The 20,077-nt window shown below is 56.3% G+C and overlaps 1 protein-coding gene across 1 annotated transcript in view; it reads left to right on the top strand.

Moving 5' to 3' along the window:
* Positions 1-20,077, top strand: part of SLIT1 (slit guidance ligand 1) — a 60,671-nt gene that overhangs the window by 30,992 nt on the left and 9,602 nt on the right. Inside the window, exons 6-22 of the mRNA XM_041415532.1 lie at positions 12,797-12,868; positions 13,008-13,079; positions 13,475-13,546; positions 13,869-14,032; positions 14,420-14,567; positions 15,066-15,137; positions 15,389-15,460; positions 15,565-15,636; positions 15,761-15,904; positions 16,029-16,192; positions 16,292-16,315; positions 16,751-16,895; positions 17,031-17,105; positions 17,332-17,475; positions 17,735-17,878; positions 17,956-18,122; positions 19,152-19,284. Coding sequence (XP_041271466.1) covers positions 12,797-12,868; positions 13,008-13,079; positions 13,475-13,546; positions 13,869-14,032; positions 14,420-14,567; positions 15,066-15,137; positions 15,389-15,460; positions 15,565-15,636; positions 15,761-15,904; positions 16,029-16,192; positions 16,292-16,315; positions 16,751-16,895; positions 17,031-17,105; positions 17,332-17,475; positions 17,735-17,878; positions 17,956-18,122; positions 19,152-19,284 — 1,884 coding nt within the window. The remainder of the gene's footprint in view (positions 1-12,796; positions 12,869-13,007; positions 13,080-13,474; positions 13,547-13,868; positions 14,033-14,419; positions 14,568-15,065; positions 15,138-15,388; positions 15,461-15,564; positions 15,637-15,760; positions 15,905-16,028; positions 16,193-16,291; positions 16,316-16,750; positions 16,896-17,030; positions 17,106-17,331; positions 17,476-17,734; positions 17,879-17,955; positions 18,123-19,151; positions 19,285-20,077) is intronic.

The following is a 20,077-nucleotide window of genomic DNA, read 5'->3' on the forward strand; positions in this document are numbered from 1 at the left end:
CCTGGGATCTCATCTCCAGGCTCACTGACAATTTGCATTAATGTTTGCCTAACTAACCAGGAGCCCTCTTACCTCCTAATCACCTTTGCTGGGGGGCTCACATGGCACATGGGGCAGCAGGACTGGCAGAGGTGATTCTGGGCTGTCTCCTTTGTGCTTCAGCAATCTCCAACCCTCAGAAAAAAAAAAAATTATTTGGCAGAAGAGTGGGCCCTTTTCCCAATTTAATTGAAATTATGTCCTGGATTTCTGTCCACCCAGGTTCATGCATTGTTCCTGAGCAGGATTTCAGTGTGGGAGCTGGCTAATTTGCAGTACTTTACATATGTAATATGTTGTCAGAAATGCTTTTAAATGCCTCTAATATTTAATTAGGAGGCAGATTTCAGAATATTAGGCAGGAATGGGGCTGTGTAATTAGTTATTGATGATTTCATATCCATGAAGTCAATTAAGTAAAAGCTGGAGGCAAGCTCCCATGTATGAATGCACCCCATTTTGGGGCTCTTCTGGGATGCAGCAGGGTTGTGCAGGTTGTCTGGCCTTGGAGCAGTTTGTACCCATCCAGGGCTGCTGCAGGGCCTTCCCCCTCCATGACAGCCATTCCACATGTCAGGAATACCCAGCCCGCAGTCCCAGCTGCAGAAGGACATCTCCCACCTCGGTCACATCTCCAGCCTCCTCTCACAGGGCTCTGACACCTTCTGGGGCCTGTGACATGCTTGTCTCACAAACCTGGTATTTCTGGTCTCGAAACTGATCTGGAATCTGACAAAATATGAATCATCCAAGAGATGTAAGAGCGGGCAGAGTCCTGGGCAGACTGGAGTGTATTTTTAGACAGCACGTGTTGGAATTCGACTGTTTCAGGGGGAAAAAAAGGAGGTTTTCAGATCTGAGTGCTCTGGCCATGCTGGGAGCCCCACTACTGCATTGCTAACCTTCCCACAGCAGCACAGGAAGGAGGATAAGGTCAGGCTGTGCTGCACAGCCCCTGCTTGACTCTCCCATCACAGAGGACCACACTGGGGGTCCAAGCCCTGTGTGTCTTTCTGAGTCCCTTCATCCACTGCTGGGAGCTCATGGCATGGGCATGCTCATGCAAACAGGAGTGGCACCTCACACTTCTGCTGGCCCCAGACAGCAGCCATGGCTCCTGCTGCACCTGGAGCCAGTCACTGGAGCACTTCCAGGAGTGTGGCTGTCTCTGGGGACACCAGCACCCAAAGCTGCATCTGTAGCCCAGCTGTGCTGCCGTGTCACACTCATGCCAGCGAAGATGATTCATATTTCTCCACAGGCTGCCCTGAGAGGGCTCCTGCTGCTTCTGGTGGTGGGATCCCAGTCTGCAATGCCCCCACTGAGAGACAGGCACCCCCCTCCCTCCAAGGGGGCTGGTATCTGCCCAGCTGCACTGGTCTGGGTCTTTCCCCCTCTGTGCGGTTTGCAGCCAGGACACCACTGTTCGGGAGATTTTATTCTCCTTTTTATCCTGGCGGTTGGAAGCCGGGGAGCTGATAATGATGAAGGAGTGTAAATGTCAGCAGGAAACTAGCTTCAATCAGAAGTGTTAAAAATAAACCTGCCAGGCCTGCTCTGGTAGGGGTAATCAGCCTCGGCAGCTCCTCTCCCCAGCTCCTCTTCCCTAGAGCACGAGCTGCAGCTGTGCCAGCAGTGCCAGGCCACCTGAGCAGCTGTGCTGGAGGCTGGCTGCAACCTTGGCAGTTCCAGCCCTGGCCAGCATCTCTCCTGGAGCTGTGAGGAGCAACACCCCAAGCTGACCAGGGTGAAGGGTCCCATCCTCTCTTCCCAGGCAACATCCTCACTCTCCCCTCTGTGGAGTTCCCCTCTGCAATCCTGGCTGCTCTTGAGCTCAATCAGGCTGTGGCAGGAGGTGTGGACATGCAGGTAACACAGTCCCCAACTATTAAGGCACATCCACAGGGCAGAGTCAGCCATGGGCTCTTGGGGTCACAGAGCTGCTTTCCCCACTATGAGTCAGATGCTCTTGGAACAAAGACAGGAGATGCACTGTTAACCCCAAAGATAATTAACCTATGGGCAGTTTTGAAAAGGGGTGTGGGGCTGCTCCATCGCCTGAACTTTAATACAGAAATTGAAGATCTGTGTGAGACCCCTAGGTGCCCACAGACTCAGGGCCAGCACTTTTCAGTCTGTGCCTTGGGTGCTGCTGTTGGGCTTAATACTTCTCCAAGGCTCCACGCATGCATGGATTAGGGAAAGGGAGGAGCGTCCAAATGTGGTTCCAGCAACTCATTTCTGCCTCTCCAAAACAAGGAGGGCTGTTGATGCACAGCACAGGCAGGCCCGTGGGTGGGAGCTGCAGCTGTACTCACTACCTGCAGGCAGACGTTGCCCCAGACCTGTGGTGTGGTTTTGTGCCACGGGCTCTTCAAAGAGCAGCTCTGTGGAGGGAAGCCTTGTGGGCTGGGATGCAGCTCCCAGTTCCCTGTGGCATGGCCATGACTGGGTGCTACTCTCCCAAACTCCCCCTTGAGAGGAATTGTTACTGGGCAAGGGCAGCCCCAGCTTGGGCCAGCCCTGTGGCAGGGCTTTGCTGCCTGCCTTCCAACAGTTCTTATCTTGGCTTTGATGTGTCACATGAGATGGAGTCTCTTTATCTTCCTGTTGGGTTTTCCCTGTGTGTCCCTGTGCTTGATTCCCATGCTCGGGTGCTCTTGCAGCCCCACACTCACTCTGCTGTTTTCCATCTGCCTTTCCTTCTCCTATCCTGGCTGTTTCCTCCTAGCCCTGTGTAAAATCACATCTCTTCTACCAGCTGTTGGGCATGATTTGAGATGTCCCACTGGCTCCATCCTGGCTGCCTGTCATCCTGCAATGCATCTCCCACTTCTCATCCCACTGCCAGCCTCTCCCAAGAGCTTTCAGGAAGCCCCAGGCTATGAGACATAAGAGTTTTACCTGTCTGAGTGCTAGGGCCAAACATGAGGAGTCTGAAGGACGCTTAGCCATGTCAGAGCATCTCTCCAAGTTCTCCAGCTGTCTTGCAAGGTTCAGCCTCACTTTCAGAACATCCTCCAGGCCACAGAGAGTTTGCTTTAGCTCTTCTTAAAGCTGAGGCCAGTTGCTGTCCCAGGACCTGTAAAGCTGAGGAGCAGCATCACAGATCCACAGCATCGCTTCTTGGCTCAGGGAGATCTGGGACAGATCTGGGACAGCCGGGATACAATTCTCAGCTTGGCTGAGCCTCATTCACACCTCGGAGGAATCCAGGAGGGCTGGCAGGGCTGGCTTCACACTTATTAGCAATTAAAAGCCTCAGAGCCTGGGAGTCAATTAGCTCTGGGCTCTGCAGTGCTGCAAACCCAGGGATGAGCCTGCTAACCAGAGCTGCAGCCAGATCCCCACAGGGCTCAGGGCTGGCTCGCCAGAAGAGCTATTTGCTTTTCCATTTACACCTTGGATGAGTGTTGCAGCGTGGAGTTTGGGGTATCTTCTTGGGTGTGAGCTGCCAGGCAGGGAGCACACACTGCATTCTGGAGGATGTAAGGCTTCGTGGCAGGCAGGGCTGGAGCCTGGCACTTCTCGGGGCATAGCACAGCCATGCTTGGGGTCGTGATGGGGTGAGGGGGGATTGGCCTTGTCCTAACTGTCACAGAGCTACACAGGAGGGTCTTGCTGTGGCACACTGCTGTCTGCTGGAGGTAGAGCCCCCCAGCTCGCTCTGTCCCAGGCTCTGGAGCTGCAGGGCTACTCTGATTTGCTGGACATCCTGGAGCACGTGGGTCTGTGAGTGCTGAGGTGCTACGCTCTGGGCAACAGTTTCCCTCTGCAGGGTTGGGGGGCCTGGCGTGCAGCCCTGGGGAAAGGGAGGTGTCTGTGCCTTTTATTTGCAGCGTGTGGGGAACATGCTTGAAATGAGCTGAGCTATGCAGATGTGAAGCAGATAGGTGCACAGGCTGAAGGGTAGTGCGGTAGCTGGAAAAACATGGTTTGCTGGAAGGTTCATGCAGGGATTTCCCACTACTAGAGGGTAAGATAGAAGCAAAAACATGAAAAGAGAGAGAAGATTTGCTGAACATCAGGGCTAAGGGAACTTGGAAGTGATGAGAAGCAGGGATGCAGAAAAGCAGGAGATTGTGCAGCAATGGAGTCAGAGGCTGGGTGCCTTGGTTCCCAGTGGCAGAGGGACACAGGGGCTGTGAGGCAGGCAGGTGCAGTTTTTACACTCAGTGTCCAGCCAGACACTTGCTGGAGGGAGCAAACCCCCACCCAGCAGACAGTGAGAACCGGGGTAGATGTGTCAGGCACGGAGTAGGTCCTTTTGTAGGAAATTACAGGCTGGCTGCTCCCACAGGTGGGTTGCAGGACACTCCCCTGCTCACCCCGGGCTCTGCCAGACCACAGGGCACTGGACACAGAAGGAGCTGTGGCTCTCTCCAGGCACTTCGGGACGCGGGGGAGCTGATGGCGGTGCCTTAGCCTCGTGTTAGCTCCCCTTCCTGCCGATAACGAGGTTGCAGGAACAAAGGGACACTGTGGGGAGGGGGCGGTGACAGGCACGCGGGGTTTGCAGCTTGTTATTTCACTTGTGTTTCCATTAAAGCTGCTGCTTTTAACTTGTTTCAATCTCTGAAGAGGCTCCAGGGTGTGTAGCAGATGCTTTATTCCCCCTCCCTCCCACCCTCCCTCTTTTCCTTGGCCAGCTCCCCTTGTTCCCATAGCATCCCCCTTCCCACAGAGGCCGAGTCCCGCCGCTCTGGCATTGCAGCTCAGCCCACGCAGGAGCCGATCCTTGCTGGAGCTGGACCGGAGCCACTGCACAGCGCTGCCCTGGCAGAGAGCTGCTCAGCAAAGCCCGGCTCCTGCAAGAGCCCTCCCGGCACAGATCACCCCACTCGCTGGGGACATTGCACTGTCCCCACCTTCCCCAGTGCCCAGACGTGCAGCTGCTGGTGTTGCATGTACCCACATATCTCAGCATCCCCGGGGTGTCCCCTCAGCACGCACTGACACCGTGGTGGCACCCTTGAGTGATACCAGCCAGAGTCAATTGCTGGTGCTCCGGTAAAGACAGCAGGTCGTGGCATGGTCAGCAGTGTCCCTTTGAAGCCACTGAGATTTATGCATGAAATGTTTTGCTAAATCAACACCACCACGCTGGGGCTGGGACTCCTCTCACTAACTGTTGCCATGAGCATATGTTGGCTTTTACACATGCTCTGCTCGTCTGTCCAAGCAACAAACCTCTCCAGCTTTAATGTTTTTGGAAGCATCTGCATCTCGTGGGAGGGAAGGAACCAGGGCCAGAGCCTGGGGTCAGCACGGCACTTTGGGAAGCCTGGGGAAGGCAGGGTAGTATGCATGAAGCATTGCTCCCTGCTCTGTTCACTTTTACACTTTACTGGGTGGACAGGAAGAATTTGTTGTTAGGGCTTGTGTCACTGAGGTCTGTGGTCTGAGACATTCAGCACACAGTGGTGTCAAATTGTGGTTTGCCTTGCTGCAGCAAAGGATTGTTTTGTTCATATATATAAGGCTTGGCAAGGAGGAGCTCTGATTCATTGCTTTCATTGGTGCTGAGAAAATAATAAGAAAAGAAATATTACAAGAAGCCTCAGGTGGGATTTGGGTCAGCTCTCCTAAGGGAAGTGATTATTTATTTTCACTTGAACCACAGAGGATATGACCTGGTGCCAAGAGCTGCTGAGAATGCTGGTCCCTTTGGGAGGACTGTCCCATGGCCTGGAATTGTATCAGCCACCACGGGTGGTGTGTGAGCAGGTGATGATGTGGGTACACAGCCCTTGCACAGGGAAAGGGACACTCAGGGCTGGGCAGCCTGGGTGATTCAGAGCACAGGGACCCTGTATCTTGCAGGTGGGGACATGATCCCTGCTTTCCAGCAGGAATGGGGTAGAGATACGCATGTAAAAGCACATAGAGGCCAAACTCCCCATCTCACTGAGGAGCAATGAGAACACAGGGCAGGAGGGGTGGCATTCCAGCTGGTGTGGTGACTAGAAGCATGGCTGGTTATCTTAATCTCTAGGACCCCTGTAGGGACACAACCCTGCCTTCGCACAATGCTTTGCTGTGCCACAGAGATGTCTCCTGCGTTGGATTTGGTTGCTGCCAGCATCCTTGTCCCCTCTGTCTGTGCTGTCCCTGCTCCATGCACCCTTTCCCAGTACCCATCAAGGCTGTGTGTGTCTGGAGGCAGTTTCTGTGGCTGCAGGTTGCAGTCTCCCCCAGCTCGCTGCGGGCTGTGGCAACCAGAGCTAGGAGGATAATGAGATCTTAATAGTCCAATTATATCCCATCGATTTACTCAGCACGTAATTGTTGGCGGCTGGGGCTGCCTGATGAACCGCTCCACTCCGGCTGCCAGCGGGGAGGGCTGTGCCACCCCGCCCAGCCTGGGACACTCTTCACAGCAACCAGCTGTTCCCCCTTGAACCCCTGTAGGAGCAGCGCCTCCCTCCCCCACTTGCAGCTCACTGTCCCCCCTCTTCCAGGAGGGGTCAGTGACAAGAGTGCCAGGCAGAGATCGGAGCCGGGATCCTGGTACCCTGCCCTGGCTGGGCATTCCAGCATCGCCCTGACTCCAGGTGGATTGTCTCCCATACTGCCCTGGGGAGCATAGGGGTTGTGCATCTCTGCCTGCCACTAAAACAGGCTGACAGAAGTGACTCCTGGTGGGTGGCAGTCGCCACCAGCAGAGCAGTGGTGGAGCCATTGTCCACGCAGCCGGCCCTGGGCACTGTGGTGCTACCAGAGATGTGCCCAGCTGGTCTCCTGGCAGCAGGAGTCAGCTCCCAAGCATCCACCTGCAGGTGTTCTTGCCACAACAAGGCTTGGCAGGTGCATTCTCTGCACTTTGCAGAGATTAATTTTCCTTTTGAGCTGGCTGTGGCTGAGAGATGCATGGACTTCTAATTTGGAGGATTCACTCTTAGCTGTGATTTGAAGCTTGCCTTTGTTATTGTGTCTGTTGTCCCTTGTTCTAGCATTGTGAAAAGCAGTAAATAATGTTCCTTTCCCCCACACCATGCTGCTTTGTGTCCTGTCCCATTCCCTCTCATTTCCCCTTCTGGCCACTGCCAAAGTGCCTTTTCCAGAAACCCCCACCATGTTTCTCCTGAGTGGCAGGGGCTCACGCTGAGCCCACTACACTACACTTGGCTTGTTTGCAACCATGCATCAGCATCTGCCAGCCCACCTTGTCCTGTGCAAACACCCTCAGCCCCAGAGCTGGGGTTGCAGTGGGTGGCAGGCAGCAACAGGCAGTAGCAGGTAGCACACAGGCTGTGACCTTGGGGACAGTGGAGTGAGGTGGGATGGGGGCAGTGCGAGGTCTGTCTCATCTCCCTTGGCCAGGATGGAGTGGTGCCAGCAGCTGGGCCGGTGGAGCCCATTAAAAATCAAACAGTGTGACATAATGCCACAGGAGCCTGAACCTGAGACAGGGCTGTGGGGTCCTGCTCAAACTGGCACTGGGGACTGGGGCAGGTGACACAGTGGACAAAATTCTGCCTTGTTGCTCTGGCATCCTGCTAATGTAGCAGAGGGGTGGCTGCTCCCCACTTCCAGCAAGCAGCTCCCTTAGGGACACCCCTCCTTGGGCACTGGGTCTTTGAAGCACTGGGGACTTGTGTGCATCACCTCAAGTGGATTGTGTAGCCACATGTGGGATTGTGGCCATGTGGGTGACACTTCCCCCAGCACCAGGCTGCAGGTGCTGATGCTGGCACAAGCAGTGGGTGCAGCAGCTCCTACCCTGGAGTGGCAACAGGGAGTGCAGAACCCCTGGGAGACTCTGAGCCGTTCCTACTAATGCAAGTGCTGATTAGTCTATTGATTTTTTGTAATGCAAGAGTCTTACTGTATCAGTTCACCCCTTGTCACCTGTCAGGCAGTGAAGGTGTTGGTGTGAACAGCTGTCAGCCCTGTCTCTGCTCATCCCTCTGGCCTGGACAGGTTGTGCTGGGACAGACAGCATGTGCAGGGTGATCTGAGAGACACCGGGTTGCCTAATAGCTGCTGGTGCCACAGTCCTTGCTGGGGAAATGCTGTTTGTGTTGTGGCACAGCTGCCTCTGGCACAGCACCACTGAGGTGAGGCTGGGATCCGGGGAGCACTTGTCCCAGCATGAAACTCTGATGCTCTGCAGGGCAGGTGGCTTTGGTTACCTTGTTTGCTCGAGGCTTGGTGGATGGTTCTGTGGCTGAGCTGGTGCCTGCAGTGATTGGTGTCAGCACTGGTGGAGCAGAGCTGCTGCAGCAGTGTCTGGCGTGTTAGCCAGGGGCATGCAGTGTCATGCATTTTCATTGTGGGAGCCGTGGGCTGGCAGAGGCTGAAGCCCTCATAATGAGTTTCCAGCATGGATGCTGGGGAGAAAACAAGGTAAAGAGAGGAGCAGCCCCCTGCGCTTCAGCTGCCGGGAGTCGGCACTGGTCCCGGGCATGCGGCACTGCCAGGGTGGAAAGTCACTCACCTGCCGCAGTGTGGCCCGCAGCCCTCGCCGCTGTGCCTGGGACATGACTGTGCTGCAGCTTTGGCCCGGACAAGGTGCCCGCGTGGCCGCTGCCACCGGGCAAGCTGGACCTCTGCAGCACCAGCGGAGCCAGCCCAGCGGCGCTGCCAGGCCGGGCTGCCCGGCGAGGGCCGCGCCGTGCCGGAGGGCTGCCAGGCCGCGCCGTGCCTGAGGGCTGCCAGGCCGCCCGGCGCTCTTGGCAGCGGGGGGCTCGCAGGACGCGGGGCCAGCGCCGCTGGGAAGCAATTACCTCCCCGCTGCGTCCAGCCCTAATCCCCTCACACGGCGCGCAAGGAGCCGGCTCGCCAAACAAGGCTCAATCAGGTTAAAGTGTGAAGTCAGGATTAGCCCAAAGAATGAGAGCGTGGTAATAGCTCCGGCCTCCTTGCCCGGCCGCCGCAGCCCCGCTGCCGCCCCTCCCTCTCGCCCGCCCTCCGGCCCGGCGGGCTCCTGCCGCGGAGATTAAGGCTGCCGGGTTTGTTTGCCTGAGTGGGCTCCCCACTGGGAAGCCATGTCGAACAGTTTTGCTCGGGCGCCCCGCTAAGCGCCGGGCAGGGCGTCGCGCTGGGGGGTTGGCTCCCGGCGCCGGGCCCCTGCCAGCCCCGAGGAGCCGCGTCCCCGCGCCTGGCTGCTCGCCGAGGCTCCCCGGGAACCGGCGGCAGTGGCTTGGGGCTGTGGCTGCCAGGAGAGGCAGCGCCGGGGCACCTCCTAACTCGCTACGGACACCGCCGTCACAATCGCAATGGGGCAGAGCAGCCGGGTGTAGGATGTGAGCAGGGAAGCTCCTGAAATCGCGATCCTTAGCCACTGGCATCCCTCTCACTGACCAGCCAGGGAGGACTTGTGTGGATACAGTGTGGCCATGAGGCTTTTGGGGGACTTGGAAGAAAAGTGGGTGCCTGCCTTCTCGCCATCACACTGTGGGTTGGAGATGGCTGCTGCTAGTGTGCATCTGCTGGGTCAGAAATCCATGTGGGAGGTGAGCATGGTGACAGAGATATCCTCCATCACCTCCTCACCCCTTGTTACACTTTCCTTTTGCACCCCTGGGACTACCAAACCCCTATGTACCTTGTGGTGTGCAAGGACAAACCTCAGCTGCATGGTCCTCTGGGACTGTGGCACAGGGATGGGAGGACAGTGGCACTGTGAATGGGCTGGCTGTTTGGTAAATACCTGGATTCAATAGCCAGGAACTGTTTAAAGTTGGAGCTGTAGGACAATACCTGGAAGTGAAACCAGAAGAGGCAGTGAGGGTGACTGTGACAACTCCCCCTCCTCTGCCTGTCAGCTGGTCCCCAGCGGGGCTGTCAGACCTGCCAGTGCCCGTGGTCAGCGCTGCAAGCTGGCACTGCACGTGCCATGGCAGTGACATTTGTATTCAGCAGGGCATGAGGTGGCACCGATGCAGCCACCGTGGGTGTTGCGAGCGGCACGGCGGAGCGAGGAGAAGCCGTGCCATCTGCTGTTTCTTCTGCGCCAAAGTGTAAAGCAAACATAGCTGGGAGCTACGAAACACCAGGAGGGAAGGGGCCGTGCCTTGTTCCAACGCCGGGGCCGAGGATTCCACAGGCAAAGCATGTGTTTGTCCTGGTGTCGTCAGCTGTGTAACCGTGCAATGTAATCTAAGCCCGGTGACGGGGCCTTGCTGAAACCCTCGCATCCAGCGTCTGTCCCTCTTGGCTTCGGTACCCCCAACGGCAGCACTTCATCGGTGACTGTCACAAAAAGCTGTGAAGGGGAGAAACCTCGCAAAGTCAGTTGCAACCTTCTAGCAGCATTTCCCTCGCAAGCTGTAAATGAGCAGCTTGGAGACAGACGCTTGGGTTTGCTCCCTGGGCGCACTGGGACTCCCATGTGCTCCAAGCAGAGAAATGGGAGCGAGCTTTCCTCGGGAGAACCAAGCAAATCGCAGACAGGACCTGCCTGGGCGGGCAGTGTCGGAGCTGGGAGAGGCGTGCAGAGCACTGAAGTGTGGTGCTCACCTCTGTGATGGGCTTAGTGCTGGAGGACAGGCAGCTGCCAAGAAGGAGTGCAGTGCATTGAGTGCTTTGCTAGAAAGAGTGATGAACCGCACCTGGAGGGTTCACAGAATCATGGTATGGTTTGGGTTAGAAGAGAACTTGAAGATCATCTGGTTCAAACCCTTAGCCGTGGGCAGGGATGGCACCCACTGGATAAGGTTGTTCAGTGCCCCATCCAACCTAGCCTTGAACACTTCCAGGGATGGGGTATCCACTAGTGCTTTGGATGACCTGTTCCAGTGGCTCACTATCCTCACAGTAAAGAATTTCTTCCTTACATCTAATTTAAAACTCTGCTCTTTTAGTTTAAAACTGTTCCCCCTATCACTGTCTGCCCATGTAAAAAAAAAAAATTGCTATCTTTTCTTAAGAGTTTTCTAAGGGATTCCTTGTGGAAGTGAAAAGAGAAAAGAGAAATTGATGCAATGCTGTCTTTTTCTGAAAGGACAGTGCAATTCCTGAGGGTCCCCAGGCTCATTGCATCCTCATACTATGTTGGATGTTTTTATCTATATACATGTATATACTATATATATACTGTGTAGAAGATGTTTGTATTTGAAGGAGTGCTGGGGAATTGAAGGCTGCTGCAGGTGTCTGGTCCTTTCCCTTTGGGGAGGGTGAGGGGACCCCGATCCCTTGTGGGCGGGTCGGGCCGGAGTTCTGGGAGTAGCCGGCGCAGTCGGGGCAGGCAGCGCAGGCAGCACGAACAGCAGGGCAGCCTGGCAGTGCCGCCACGTGGGTTGCTGCGAAACTGCGCCTGCTGCTCGCAGAGGAGCTGGGCTTGTCCTTCTCCGGAAGGCTGGGCAGTTCCTGGGGCGGCATCTCCCTTCCACTGCCCCGGCAACGGTGCTTTGCCAGCGGGGTTTGGTTTCCCAGGAATGACCCAGAGTGATGCACGAGCTGTGCAGGGGACAGGGGCTGGTGCATCACACTGGGACTGTTTAGCATCTCCTTGGTGGTCAGGCATCCCACTGGAGGGCTAGGCAAGCCCACTGTCCTTTTGTTTCCCTTTTCCTCATGCAGCTGTGCTAGTTATGCTGGTGCTTCCCTCTGGGAACATTTTTTCATTGTGGCAGTGATGCTTTCAGCTGGGGTGAAGCCCCAATTTGGAGGCCTCCTGGTGTTTTGCAAGCAGCTTGTGCCCATTTGTTGAGTCCACTTTTTGTAGGAAATGAGGGCATGGGGAGGAACTAGAATGCTGTGCCTCCATCCTGACCCAGTCCAACTATGGGGTATCAATAGAAAACAAGCTTTGTTATTGAAGCAGAGCTGGTGAGCACGATGTGTGAAGTGGGGACATCTATGGACATCCTAAACCACCTCTTGGGGCTGAGATGGGGGTGTCTGTATGGCCTGTGTAATTCTGGGGACATTTAGTCTATGTGGGATATCCTGCTCCTCCTCACTCATCTGTGGACTTGCATAGGGAAATTGTTGTGTTGTGCCTCAGTTTAGCTCTGCCAGGAAGGAGATGGGAATTTGACCTCCTGCCCCAGGGGTGGCTGGAGCAGGACTGTGAATGGGAGCAGGCAATGCAGTTGCCAGCCAAGTTCAGAGGAACTGCTGACTATTAGGGTGGGGGAGGGAATGGCTGTTTGGGAGCCATGGAGAATAAATAAAACAATCAGGTATTCCCACAGCTGGGCCAGTCTACCCAGACCCTGCTTGCAGTGAGATTTGTGGTCTTCATAGTCTTTAAAAGCCAGCCCAGGCATGACGGGGGATCTGACCTGCTGCCAGCCCTGCAACCCAGAGCCCTTGCTGGCTTGGCATGCCCTGGCATTACAGAGCAGGTGATTAGACAGACAGTACCCTGCAGTGATGAAGTAAATAATGACCCGGTTATTTGTGCCCTCTGAAGTGCAGGTCAGGCTCCATGGGAATGCCTCCTGGAGCCACTAAGTGTAATTACCAGTTAATCAGCAGGGACTTGTAATTATAGCAGTCAGAGAGCATTTAAGTATGGAGGGTTTTCCCAGAGCTGTGCCAGTCAGTTCTGCTTGTCAGAGCCAGGGATTGCAGTGCCCAGGGAGCCCCACTCACTTTGAGACACCATGGATGGAGCCAGACTTGCCTCAGGACAGCAGAACAGTGGTCAGCCAAGGACCTGAAGCCATACTGGAATTTGTCAAGAGTCCCTGAGGGATCACTGAGTGCCAGGGCATGCCCCTGCCTGTGGATGCCCTACTCCCATGGGACATCACATTTTGCAGGTACTGCCCATTTGCCTTCCTGCCTCTTTCTTCTGCAGGGACCTAAGTGAGAACTTCATCCAGGCCATCCCCAGGAAAGCGTTCCGTGGGGCCACCGACCTCAAGAACCTGTGAGTCCTGGCAGTGTTGGGCATGAGGGAGTTTGGGGTCAGGTCCAGTGGCAGCAGGCAGCAGAAGTGATCAGGAGCACTGATTGCTCTCTGCCTGGGCTATCCCAACAATTCTCCTTTTTTTCCTTTTCTCCTGCAGGCAACTGGACAAGAACCAGATCAGCTGCATCGAGGATGGGGCTTTCCGTGCCCTGCGGGGGCTGGAGGTCCTGTAAGTGATTGGGTACAAGGCTGGAGCCTCCAGTCTGCAACCCCATGCAGGATGAGGGTGTCCTTCCCTCACTGAGGTGCTGCAGGGACATCCCCAACATGCCATTTCTCCCTGGGCATGAGCAGGGGCTGACCAGGGTTCTGGTACAAGTATTGCAGAGCTGTGCTCCAGGGCTTGATTCTGTCCCTGAGGGCCACCTGAGTGCCACTGGCTGTGGAGAGGAGAAGTCTGGAAAGGACAGAAAGTCCTGCTGGGGGTTCAGGCTGTCCCCAGCCTGTAGTTCTCCATCCATTCACCCTGTGCTGGTTGCTCCCAGGGATTAGTGCCACCTAGACTATCTCATGTGCCTATTTACAGCCGTATGCCTTGAACTGCCCTTCTTTGTCTTCCTGCAGGACCTTGAATAACAACAATATCACTTCAATTCCTGTGTCCAGCTTCAACCACATGCCCAAGCTGCGGACGTTGTGAGTGCCAGGGCCGTGGTGGTGGTGGGAGTGGCCTCCTAGGCTAGAGTGGGATGTCCCCAGCTCTGCTGCTGGTGCTGGTGGCTCAATAGTGCTGGGACAGCACCATGGTGAGGGAACGGTGGGGACACCCCTGCAGAGCATCCCCAAGTACTGCCAAGCAAGGCATCCTCGCAATTGTCACAGATGCTCTTCGGCCCCTCTGTATCTCCCTCTGAATCCCCCCAGCCTTTGAGATGAGCCAGGCTGGGGCATTCAGAGGGCAGTGGGGTGGGCAGGAGCTGTCCTGTGGCTGCTGACTGCTCCATCCATCTGCCTGCAGCCGCCTGCACTCCAACCATCTCTTCTGCGACTGCCACCTGGCCTGGCTCTCTCAGTGGCTGCGCCAGCGCCCCACCATCGGGCTCTTCACCCAGTGCGCTGCTCCCGCCCAGCTTCGCGGCCTCAACGTGGCTGAGATCCAAAAGAACGAGTTCAGCTGCTCCGGTGAGGGGGCAGAGGAGGTGGTGGGTGCCAGGGCGGGGACATGGGCAGGGGGACAAGGCTTGTGCCACCAAAGCAGCCCATCTCCACTCCCTGCCATGTGCCCCAGCTCAGAGCCTCAGAACGCATGCTGTGGGTTCATCTCGGGTCAGCACAGTCCTTGGTGTAGGGACAATATGGGGACAATGCCACAGTGTGACAGTACATTAGTCTGTGCCTTGGCAGCTTTTGCAGGGGGTTGGGGTGCACCGAGAGCTTATGCACCCACTCAGGGGTGCCATGAACTTCCCTGCATGCTGAGCTGTCACCAGGGTCCCTTCTTCAGGCTGCTGCCACATACTGGCCTGGCTCAGCTCTTTGCAATTCCAATGCTGACTGCTTCCCTGGCAGGACAAACGGACTCAGCACATGCCCAGCTCTGCAGCTTGTCCTCCGGCTCCTGCCCAGCCATGTGCACTTGCAGCAATGGCATTGTGGACTGTCGGGGGAAGGGGCTGACAGCCATCCCCGCCAATCTGCCTGAGACCATGACAGAGATGTGAGTATGGCCCCACACCATCACCACTGGGTGGCTCAAGGCACTGGGAACACAGGAGCAAGCCCCGCAGCTCAGCCACTCTGTAGGGCAGCAGGCCTTCCTTGCCCTTCTCTCACTCTGCCCAGATTTAGCCCTGGATTTAGCTGCATTAAAAATGTAAATAGAGAAATAATCTCCTTAGAGGAATCCAATTATGGTGCAGAGCCCCTGCTGGGAGTGCGCAAAGCACGTGGGAGGCAGCAGGCACCCCCAAACCTGAGGTGCTGGGGAGGAGAGGTGCTTCCTCCACCCCAGCCACCATGGTTCCCCCACCCATGACACCTCTCCCTGGTGGAGAAAGCCCCAACCACAGGCTGCAAGTTGTCTCTGGGCAGAATATTCCCAGTCCTGTAGGGTAACTTACTGCGACCTTAGGGCTCCTGCAGGCCCAGCTCTGTCAGTGGGGTTCTGGGGTTTGGCAAGCCCTGGAGTCCTCATCTCCCCGTATTCTCTTTGCAGACGCCTGGAACTCAACGGCATCAAGTCCATCCCCCCAGGAGCCTTCTCCCCCTACAAGAAGCTGCGGAGGATGTAAGTGTGCAGCCTCTGCCAGCTCACCCTGAGCCCCAACACCCTTCACCCTGCTGGCCACTGCTGAGAGGTGACAAACATGGGGCACCTGCTGTGAGACAGGTGCCCCATATGGCAGCACCGGGAGGAGGTCTTGGATAACCCCAGCTCTGTATATTGGGTCTTGGGGGTGGTCCCCTGGAACTAGCAGGAGGATGAGGATATGGGACAAAAGAAGGGGGACCAGGTCACCTTCTCCCTTTGGGTTTCAGAGACCTGAGCAACAACCAGATCTCGGAGATTGCCCCTGATGCCTTCCAGGGGCTGCGCTCACTGAACTCCTTGTAAGTGCCTACAGTGGTGTGGGTGGGATGGGTGGATGCTGTACCCCTTAACCATGGCCCACACCACTCCCCCCACCTCTCTCACACCAGCCTTTCTTTCCCAGGGTGCTCTATGGCAACAAGATCACGGACCTCCCTAAGGGTGTCTTTGGAGGACTTTTTGCCCTGCAGCTGCTGTAAGGCACCAGTGGCTGTGTGGGATGCTTTTCAGGGATATAGGGAAGCTGGACTGAGGTCCCTAGCACCCATGGTGCAATCAAGGGGTGATTCCCTAGACTCACATCCCTCCCTCCCTGCCAGGCTTCTCAATGCCAACAAGATCAACTGTGTACGGGCAGATGCCTTCCAGGATCTGCAGAACCTCTCACTGCTCTCTCTCTATGACAACAAGATCCAGAGCCTGGCCAAAGGCACGTTCACCTCCCTGCGGGCCATCCAGACTCTGTGAGTGTCCACTCCAGCTCCCATGGCTGGGCAGGAGAGCCTCTGGGGGAAAAGCATCTCCAGGGCTGGAGCTGCTGACCACCCGCTGTCCCTGGTGGTGTGTCACTCACTGTCCCTGGCACAGGCACCTGGCCCAGAACCCTTTCATCTGTGACTGCAACCTGAAGTGGCTGGCAGATTTCCTGCGTGCCAACCCCGTGGAGACCAGTGGAGCCCGCTGTGCCAGCCCCCGGCGCTTGGCCAACAAGCGCATCGGCCAGATCAAGAGCAAGAAGTTCCGCTGCTCGGGTGAGAGCTGTCCCCAGCCCTGTCACAGGCTGGCCCTGGCCGTGTCCCAGCCTGGTGTCTGTGTGCTCAGAGGGCTGATGTGCTTTTTTTTTTCTGCAGCCAAAGAGCAATATTTCATCCCAGGTGAGAAGCGGAGCCACACATGTGCTTGGAGTGTGTGCATGGTGCCCTTTTGGCCAAGCTGCCTGCAGGGATGTTGTGCCAGAGCCTCGTAGTCTGGCCCAACAGAACCACGCTTCATTTCCCACATGCTGGGTACCAGGATGTGTTGTGGCATCTCCCTTCCTGCTGTTACCTGGATGGGCACAGAGGTGTCCCCAGGTCCAGTTTTGTTTGCAGGAGGGTGGTGGGCAGGGCAGTGCCCCGTGTACCCAGGAAAAATATTCTTGTAGATAAGCTGCTTTGGACATGGAGAAAACTAATTTGTGCTTGAATGAGGGGAGCTAGGGAAGAAAATGAGACCAGGTGGGGATGTGGGAGGATTAGAGGTGGAGAGGGGAGGTATAGTCCCCTGTGCCTCTGCCTGTGGGAACCCAGGCTGCCTTCACCATCACACAGGGACAGAGGATTACCATCTGAACAGTGAATGCAACAGTGATGTGATCTGCCCCCCAAAATGCCGCTGTGAATCTGGTGTGGTTGAGTGCTCCAACCTGAAACTCACCAAGATCCCAGATCGCATCCCACAGTCCACAGCTGAGCTGTAAGAGTCTCCTCTCACTCTGCCTTCCCTCCTGCAGCAGGCACCTTGCTGGCACTGGGGTTTGGCTCGGGGTTTGGGCTGTACCAGGTACTTTGCAGGCATCTCCTGAGCTCTTTTCCCTGCTGCCCACTCCAGGCGCCTGAACAACAATGAGATCTCCATCCTGGAGGCCACTGGCATTTTCAAAAAACTCCCACATCTGAAGAAGATGTGAGTATTGGGCAGGCACAGCCATGTCAGGAGTGCTGAGGGCTGGGAAGGTGCATGGGGGTCCTAATGCTAGGGCAGACTGGGGCGTGAGATGGAGGGCATGTCCCAGCCTGAGGGTCCTCTGAAGACTGGCATCATGGGGTGCTTAGTGGGATCTGGGGAAGGCAGAGTTCGGGATGAGGTCAAGGCAGAGCCCTCATCCCAGCCTGCTTTTCCCTCTTCACAGCAACCTCAGCAACAACAAGGTGTCGGAGATCGAGGATGGGGCATTTGAGGGGGCATCCTCTGTCAATGAGCTGCACCTCACTGTCAACCAGCTGGAGTCTGTGCGGAGCGGCATGTTCAGGGGCCTGGATGGGCTGAGGACACTGTGAGTCCCTTCTCCTCCATGAGCACCCAGATGGGGACGTCCTTACTCCTTGCCTCCTTGCAGGGCCAGCCCAGGATGCCTTGCCCACCAGCTGGCTGCATCCAGTGCTGGGTGGGGCAGGTTTTTGCTGCTCAGGGACTTGCTCAGGCTCATTCTGCTGCCCAGCACTGAGGTGGGCACAGCCTGAGCACTGCTAAGGTGGGTTTCCCCCGTGGTGCCTGCCTGTGTTGTAGGTGCCCTTGTTCTCTTCCCTCTGCAGGATGCTGAGGAACAACCGCATCAGCTGCATCCACAATGACAGCTTCACGGGGCTGCGCAACGTCCGCCTGCTCTCCCTGTACGACAACCAGATCAGCACGATTGCACCGGGCGCCTTTGACACGCTGCAGTCCCTCTCCACACTGTATGTCCTGGGCCCTGGGGATGCCCCCAGCCTGGTGGTTGTTCAGGTGCTGCCCTTGTGCTGTCTCCCATGTGCAGGAACCTGCTCGCCAACCCCTTCAACTGCAACTGCCAGCTGGCCTGGCTGGGGGACTGGCTGCGCAAGAGGAAGATCGTGACAGGGAACCCTCGGTGCCAAAACCCTGACTTCCTCCGGCAGATCCCACTCCAGGATGTGGCTTTCCCTGACTTCAGGTGTGAGGAAGGTAACTCATGGGCCCTGCAGTGCCAAGGATGAGGGGAGACGAGGTTGCTCCTCCCAGGATGACACTGTGCTCCTTGTCCCAGCACCATCCTTGCTGCCAGGATGTGCCTGTGGCAAGGCGGTCGTTCAGGGGGCCCCATGAATGCCCTCCCCTAATGATACAAAAGTTTCCCTTCCTGGTACTCATCCCTTGGGCACTCAGATATCCACTCTGAAGCCAGAAGAGGAGTTTGTACCCACTGCACCTTGGGGCTTTTCTATGTAGGTGGGTCCATGCTGGCAAACACTGTGCCCTGGGTGCTGACAGGAGCAGAGGTGTAGGCAAAGCTCACCGGGATTCATCCTGCTCCTTCCCGCCTTCCCTTCTCCACATGCACTGGAGCTGGCAGTGGGCAGATGGAGCAGATGGGGAGTGTGCGTGGGGAGAAAAACCTCTTTTTATATATTTTTTTTTTAATTTAGAGCAGCTTTTGAGCCCTCTGGAAAATATTTACAAACAAACCATCCTTTCTTCTGCTTTCCCTCCTCCACCCCGTCAAAGACTGAAGGGTTGCATCCTGCGCCTTTCCTAGCAGTGCGAGATAGCATACGGTTGTCCCAGGAATGCCTTTCCCGCAGCATTCCAGCATCATGGCAGGGAAGGGGAGCAATGCCAGTTCCTCTGGCTGCTCAGCATAGGCTCTGCTCCATGTAACCTGTGGCTGGGAGATGGGTGAAGGAGGATTTGCAGGGCTGAGCCCCTTCTTCTATGCCCTTTTAACTGCATTTTGCATGAAAATTATGAAAATCAGAGCAGCCTTCAGCAGGCTGGTTGTATCCACACCAATGGGACAGGCGATTTCTGGGTGCAGGAGCAATTCCTGCACTGCTAAATCCTGTCTGATACTGCTTAAAACACCCTGCTTTGGGGACAGGGGAGGATGGTTTGCATGGGAGGGATCCTAGGCTGGCACAAGGTTTTGAATCTGGCCTCACACAATACCCGAGGGCTGGACCTGGGTGACTTGGTGGCTTTCCATGCCTGGTGCAGGTAAGGAGGAGACCACCTGCATCCCCCGGCCACAATGCCCGCAGGAATGCACCTGCCTCGACACAGTTGTCCGCTGCAGCAACAAACACCTCAAGGCCCTGCCCAAGGGGATCCCCAAGAATGTCACAGAGCTGTGAGTAGTGGGCAAGTACCCAACCTCTCCCTCTAACCCTCCATCAACTTTACAGCTCTGGGCGAGGGCCCTCTGCTGTGGGGTTGAAGGGGAGAGACTCCTGTGCTCCTCCCCACAGCCCCATCCTGGCCTGGTAGTGGGGGTAGGACCCGACCCATCCAAGGTGTCCTGTCCAGCCCCAACACCAGCAAGTGGCTCAGCAAGAGTCTCTCTGACAATCTGGGGCAATCAAGGGTATTGTGCGAGAGGTGTTGTCACCCAGCAGCTGAGACCCTTGTTTTGGCCCTTGGGAGGGGACAGTGAGGGACAACCCCCTGCTGCAGCTGTGGTCCCCACACAGCCACGAAGCTCAGATGTGCATGCCAGAGCTGGATGTGCAGGCTCTGTGATGCCCATCACTGCAAAAGGGGCTCTGTACCCATGTGGGATGAGGGATGGCAGCGAGTCCTGTGTGCAGGGCGTGCAGGCACTGGTTGGGCACATATATATATGCATACCACCCCCACAGCCCCCTCCACTGTCTTGCACACTCCTCCTCTCTCTGCATCCTGTGCCATCTCTGCCATTCTCACACATCCTTGGGAGTGGTTACAGCCTCCCACGCTCCCTGTGGATGTGTAAACGTGCATGTTGCTGGCTGTGCTTGCACACGTAGGCTGCTGGGAGAGTGTCCCTAGGGACGTGCCTGCAAACCCAGATGTGCTCGTGCACTCACACACCAGCTCCCCTGCCAGCTCAGGAGTCCCCTGAGAGCCCCTTGGGCCCTGGGTGCAGGAGGGAGGTGATGCTGGAG

This window comes from Onychostruthus taczanowskii, unplaced genomic scaffold (genome assembly GCF_017590055.1).
Source record: "Onychostruthus taczanowskii isolate IOZ18803 unplaced genomic scaffold, ASM1759005v1 scaffold5, whole genome shotgun sequence".
NCBI classification, from domain to species: domain Eukaryota; kingdom Metazoa; phylum Chordata; class Aves; order Passeriformes; family Passeridae; genus Onychostruthus; species Onychostruthus taczanowskii.